The sequence below is a fragment of the Citrus clementina genome, unplaced genomic scaffold (assembly GCF_000493195.1).
Source record: "Citrus clementina cultivar Clemenules unplaced genomic scaffold, Citrus_clementina_v1.0 scaffold_1, whole genome shotgun sequence".
NCBI lineage: Eukaryota > Viridiplantae > Streptophyta > Magnoliopsida > Sapindales > Rutaceae > Citrus > Citrus x clementina.
The window spans coordinates 27,710,180-27,716,520 of NW_006263303.1; the positions used below are offsets into that span (position 1 = coordinate 27,710,180).

At 34.3% G+C, this 6,341-nt stretch overlaps 1 protein-coding gene across 1 annotated transcript; it reads right to left on the minus strand.

Moving 5' to 3' along the window:
- Positions 1–2,331: 2,331 nt before the first annotated feature.
- On the minus strand, positions 2,332–5,905 carry LOC18054628 (probable alpha,alpha-trehalose-phosphate synthase [UDP-forming] 11). Its single transcript, XM_006453402.2, has 3 exons — positions 3,679–5,905; positions 3,293–3,566; positions 2,332–3,154 (listed from the first exon to the last, which is right to left on the minus strand). Exons 1-3 carry the CDS (start codon positions 5,646–5,648, stop codon positions 2,834–2,836), a joined length of 2,565 nt encoding a protein of 854 aa, XP_006453465.1. The 5' UTR covers positions 5,649–5,905; the 3' UTR covers positions 2,332–2,833.
- Between the last annotated feature and the right edge of the window lie 436 nt (positions 5,906–6,341).

Below are 6,341 nucleotides of genomic sequence, written 5' to 3' on the forward strand. Positions count from 1 at the left end.
TTGTAGGGAGAATTCACAAATGATATTTAATATATATATATATATATATATATATATATATATATATATATATATATATATATATATATATATATACTCATGGAAAAAAAAATGTTTCTACTGTCAAATTTTCTTTACAACAAATCAAACTTTTATTAAATATCATGCATAGGTTTTAGTATGGGACAGTGTAAGAAATTTGAGGAAACTGGGAAGTAAAGAAACTAATTATCGGTAAGTTAATGAGGAAAGAGTTTTTACAATTCTCAGCGATAGCGATGTTATTAGTGGAAATTACGGCATGTGTATAAATCAAGAAGGAAAGGAAAAGAAATTTTTACTGACTATTTTTTTCCCGCAAATTTAATTTTTCTTTGCAAGAGCCTTTCATTTAAATATTGACACTTATAGGTTGTGTATTGTACATGTAAACTTCTCACAAAATCTTTATTTTATCGATTTCTTCCTGGGTTCTAATATAAATATTAACTATATCATCAGTTATGCATGTATTTTGCTATTTTATTTTATTTTTTGTTTCATCATCCACAATCTTGGGATGCATTTTTCGTTACTTTTGTGATATATAATATTCAGTTTCATTTCTGTATACAGCTACCTAACTCTCTTATAAATCGATAGTACACCTAGAAGCTTGCAATCATCACTTGTATCAAATGTTCATAATCGTAGTCTCTAAGAAGTGGTTCGAAGAAATTAATGAAAGAAGAAAGAACATGTCACCGTCACCATGGCAGATAGTACATCGAACTATTAGGTACAACCGTACAAGTGTGGTTGTTCGAAGAAGAATCTGGAGTCTTCTGCACACCAACAGGCAACAACACATCAAATTGTTAAGTGCAAATGTGGCCGACTAAAGAAAACTCTAAGAGTCTTTTGCACATCAGATTGTTAAACACAAGAGTGGCCATCTGAGAAAGAACATGAGGATTTTTTCATGAGAAAGCTAATTAAAAAAGAAAAAAATTCAAAGAAAATAGTTTGTCATGTCTTCAAGAGGGAAGATGAAGAAATGACAATTTTATTACTTGCTCAATTCTTGGCTGTGAAATTCGGCGGCGTTGTTCTTCTTCGGGGATGGGCTTGGGGGATGACCCGATGTAAATAAAATTATAATTTAAATGAAATCAAAATTCGAAACCAATTTCACAATTCCTTTTGCTTTCCACCGAATTCACGAACTATGTGCTTAATTTATAATATTTTTTAAAATTTATTGGACTTATTTATTATTTAATTTATTTTCTTTATAGCTAAGGGCAAATTTAGTAATGTTATAACTTTTAAAGTAATTGTTGTTAGTTATGCTGGAAAAATAATCAACGGTGAAGAGAAACAGTTAATATGTGATAAAATTTATTTTTAAAATTTATAAGGTTTAAAGGCAGTTATATGTATTTTACAAATCTTACTGTTTTGAACTATTGAAAGAATACAAATAGTTAAAATGGACCAAATCTTAAATAAAATTTATTTATACATTTATAAATATGTATGTCTCTCTCTCTCTCTCTCTTTATATATAAATATTCAATATAATATAGTCTCTATAAATTAATAATGTGCGAACGATACAAAACCTATTAATAATTAATAGAATGGATACACATTTTAATTAAATAAAAATTTATTGCATTGTATTTAATCTGGTTAGTTAAAAATAATTAATCCACTACATATAAAATAAATAACAAAAAAATTTAAAAATCTTGCAATTTCAGAATTCATCCCCGAAACTTCTAGAAGCAAAAAGCAAATTAGATACGAGATCCAAATGTATTTAAATTTCAAGGGGAGAAAAAGGTGACGAGTCATATTTTATTTAATAAAATATCATAACATCTGAAAACCCTTATACAACTCTATGATCTATTCATATCCTAAATTAATAGTTTGCTGGAATTACAAAATTATTGTTACATGATATTATTTCAATAAAATATGACTATTAAATAATTTTCTTTTGTTGGGGTCACTGATTAAATAATATTGGTTACCCGTTTGGCCCTAAATATTGTTAACGAAAAGTATTGTCGATGGCGCAAATTAATCAACCTGTTATTTAACTGTACTTCAAGTTCCATACCTTCATAAAAACTAAATAAATTTACAATCCAATATTTTATAAAAGAATAGTTCGTCATTTTAAGCATGTCCTTTTTTCTTTTTCTTTTTTGGATTTCCACGTACTATAACAATTATGCAACTTAGATCCGATCTTATCGACAAAGATTTTGGAAATGATGGCCTTCAAATATGGTGTGGTTATTTTTGAGAAGTTTTAGTACACAAATCAATTGTCATCAATACACTCAACGGGAAAAATATCATTCCGTTATCCGAACACTCTTTTTGACCATTATCTTGTTTTCAGAAACTGAGAAACATTGGATGCATTTGTAGAAAAACTACGCAAATAGTGAAATTTTGATTCCGCAATTCACAGTCAAACCCTTCAAGACAATTCCTAGTGGCCTTCTTTGTTGCTGCATCACGAGTCCGGCTGGTATTTGACTATTTGTCCATAGAGATAATGACAGTTTGACCGATTTATCTTCGATATGCATTAGATGTATTCACAAATAATAGTAATTCCACAAATAATAGTAATTCCAAAGAGATGAAGATGAAGATGAAGATGAATGAACTAATTTGTAAATTTCTCTAATTGGGTTTTCCAAATGAACCTGTAAAAGTTATAAAAAAAAAAAGAAAAGAAAAAAGTATTTTTCTGTACAAGGATATCTGTATCATCAATTGCCCTAAGCCCAGATTTGACTTTTTCACTATGTTCATTCTAACCTTTTATTCAAAGTAACAAGTCTTCATGTGATTCCTGGTAGGATGCCGACTTAGAATGTACAGATTCTGTAGCAAGGCCTTCAAGCAAGTTTATGACTTCTGCAGTATCATCAAGGTAATATTTAGCCATGCTCGGTTTCTGACCGACTGTACACGCAAATACTTCTGCAATCCCTGGTACCGATGGATCGGCAACAGCTTGCTCAATGCTCTCGAACATATCTTCATCAGAACGGTCATCCCCTATGCACAGCACAAAATCTGGAGACTTCCCCCTACTTCGCATAGTTGAAATCAAGTTTTTTACAACAATGCCTTTGCTTACTCCCTACCCAATTCACCACATTAGAATGATCATCCGAGCAATATCAATGAGATATAAAACAAAGGGCATTACACCGTTTCTTCGTAACATATCATATAAGTTTATGTAACAACTGTATTAAAAAGATTGATGTTGACATACCTGTGGCTTGACCTCAACAATGTGTTGGCCTCTTTTGACAACAACAGGCTCATTAGCAAGAACATTTTCCAAGTGGTCAAGAAGCTCTTTAGCCTGGCATGAGCCAAAATGAGGGTCGGCGTGCTGGTGGTGCCACACAATTGCAGTTTCTTTATCCTCTATGAAAGAGCCATCGGTTGTCTCAGTATAAAGCTTCATTACAGGTTCTGCAATCTCTTTCCAATCAAAGTCTCTTGTCAACGAGCAAATTTCCCATGCAGAGTTCTTACTCCACCTACAATAGATAATCTTAGATTAAAAGGATAAAAAAAACAAAACAAAACAAACAAACACACACAATGACGCGCAAGAAAATTCAGTGAATAAACAACAATTTAAAGCATTACCTAGTGAAGTAACCATGTTCGGCTGAAAGGCCCAACTTCTCAACCCCAGAAAACCAATTGCCCAGAGAATCCTTTCCTCTGCCACTAACGATGAAAACAGCATTTTTGGGATCATTGCATAAATCATTCAAGATTGAAAGAACCTCGGTGCTTGGTCTTTTATCCTCTGAAGTTTGTGGCATCACAGTCCCATCATAATCCAAAAGAATCAATCTGCTATTTGTCTTGTTATAAGCAGAAGCAATATGGTGCATTCCAAGCTTCCGAAATTCAGGCCCCAAAGCAACAATCCTGAATCCCAAACCCAAACCAACTCCCCAACATCTCTTGAACAAATGATCTCTGCAAGCTCTCTCAAGATCTTGATCAATACTCTTAGCCCAATAAGCCACATCATGAGAGCTAATGTACTTATAATGCTTCTCATGCCGCAAAATTTTCTCTTGATTCTCCATTTGTAAGGCAGAATCCATGGCATCAGCAACAGCATCAACATTCCACGGATTGACACGAATCGCCCCACTAAGAGATGGAGAGCAGCCGATGAATTCTGACACAATTATAACACTCTTCTTCTGGGGAGGATTCTTTTCATCAACACCTAATGCCCTGTCCAAAACAGGGCTCCCCTGTCTGCTAACAGTATATTTATAAGGCACCAAGTTCATCCCATCTCTCACACAATTCACCACACAGCATTCAGCAATGGCATAGTATGGAACCTTATCTTGAGTACTAAGCGGCTCTTTAATGATAACAATCGGTTCGTAGCCTGGTTTGCCAAAATTGAGATTGATTTCTTCTGCAATTCTGTTGGTATCACTTAGAAGATCTTGCACATCCTTACCACTACTCCTAGCTGGGTTTGTAATCTGTACTAAAACCACTTTCCCCCTCAAATCTGGGTGCTGTTCTAAGAGCTGCCCCATTGCTAAAAACTTCAAACTAATACCCTTAAACAAATCCATATCATCTACCCCCAAAATTACAATTTTCCCATCAAATTTTTCCTTCAACTCCTTAACTTTCTGACCTGTGACATCAAGAGACATAATAGATTCAAATTGGCCCATGTGAATCCCGACAGGCAAAATCTTTATACTCACAGTCCTACCAAAATAATCTAAACCAATGTAACCCCTCTTGGACTCATAATTAAGACCTAACATTCTGCTACAAGATGACAAAAAGTGCCTCGCATAATCAAAAGTGTGAAAGCCAATCAAGTCCGAATTCAACAAGGACTTAAGAATCTCATCTCTCACAGGCAAAGTCCTATAAATTTCAGATGAAGGAAATGGACTATGCAAAAAGAAACCAACTTTCACTCTATGAAAACGTTTTCTCAAGAAAGAAGGCAATACCATTAGATGATAATCATGTATCCAAACATAATCTTCATCTGGGTTTATCACCTCCATCACTTTATCCGCAAAAACTTTGTTAGCAGACAAGTAAGCCTGCCACTCCCCTCGATCAAAACGAGCCCCATGGCTAGCCGTCAAAGGCAACATGTAATGAAATAAAGGCCAAAGATAATGCTTACAGAACCCATGATAATACTTCTTGTGTACATCAGCTGGCAAAAACGTTGGCACGCACTTAAATTTCTCCAACAAAATCGTTGAAACCTCTTCTTGATCATCAACACCAATCTCAACGTTCAATGAGCCAACGTATATAACTTCCGTCTCCAGCGGGAACCCATCTTTGAGCTGCAAATAGAGGCTGTCTTGATCATATTCGAACCCCCACTTGTTACTATCTTTTTCATAATAGGCTTTCACAGGCAGTTGATTAGCCACAATGATCCTGCGCTGGCATGGCTCCACGATTGTTGTAGTACTGTCGTTGCTCTTATTTTCAAACTCTGATATCACCCCAGGGACTTTCATGACTCGTGGGATTCGATTCAGTGTCCCAAAATCATCAAAAGATATCAAATTCAACAAGTCTAACGAAGATCTCATTGAGAACAAACAGAGACAAAATACAAAACAAAGGCTTTTTTTCTTCTCTTTTAACTTTTAATGGCTTGTTAATATATATGTATTTACAATAATGTGTTAATGGGGTTTTTAAAGGAGAGAAATATAAATTCAAATCTTATTACAGAAAGGCAAAATCAAAGATAATGATACACTTTCCATAAGAGCTTTGTTAAAATGGGATAAGGACGAAGGAAGAGCCCGGCTCGGAGAAATTAATTTATACGAGTTACGTGAAGAGGGGCTGGAACAGACGATTCAGATTTGTGGGGTTACGAGCGGGTTCATTTTTGTTATAATGAGGTTGATTGTAGGTGATTGCGTAGGTATGTCACCACCGACTGTAACCGAACTGTTCAGTTCTGATTTCTCTGCTGTCTTCACTTTTTGTCTCGGTTACCGGACTAACCGGTTACTTTTATTTTTAATAGTTGAGTTACAAGAAATGACAATAAATATGATATTAATATATTGGATCATACTACGGTGCAACTGTGGTATCGTGCTACAATTAGATGTATTTAGATTGGTGGGGTCTACTGATATCTAACTGCTGAATATAACTGTGACACAATACCACAGTTGCACCACAGATTTCTCTTAATATATTATCCTTTCACCAGTTATTAATTTATTGTTGGTAATTTTTAATAATCTAAAATTATGAACTTATTA

Coding starts and splice junctions, on each gene's coding strand:
- LOC18054628 (XM_006453402.2), bottom strand. CDS start 5,648: ATGAGATCTTCGTTAGACTTGTTGAATTTGATATCTTTTGATGATTTT. Junction 3,567..3,678: donor GAACATGGTTACTTCACTAG/GTAATGCTTTAA, acceptor TATCTATTGTAG/GTGGAGTAAGAACTCTGCAT. Junction 3,155..3,292: donor TTGTTGAGGTCAAGCCACAG/GTATGTCAACAT, acceptor TGAATTGGGTAG/GGAGTAAGCAAAGGCATTGT.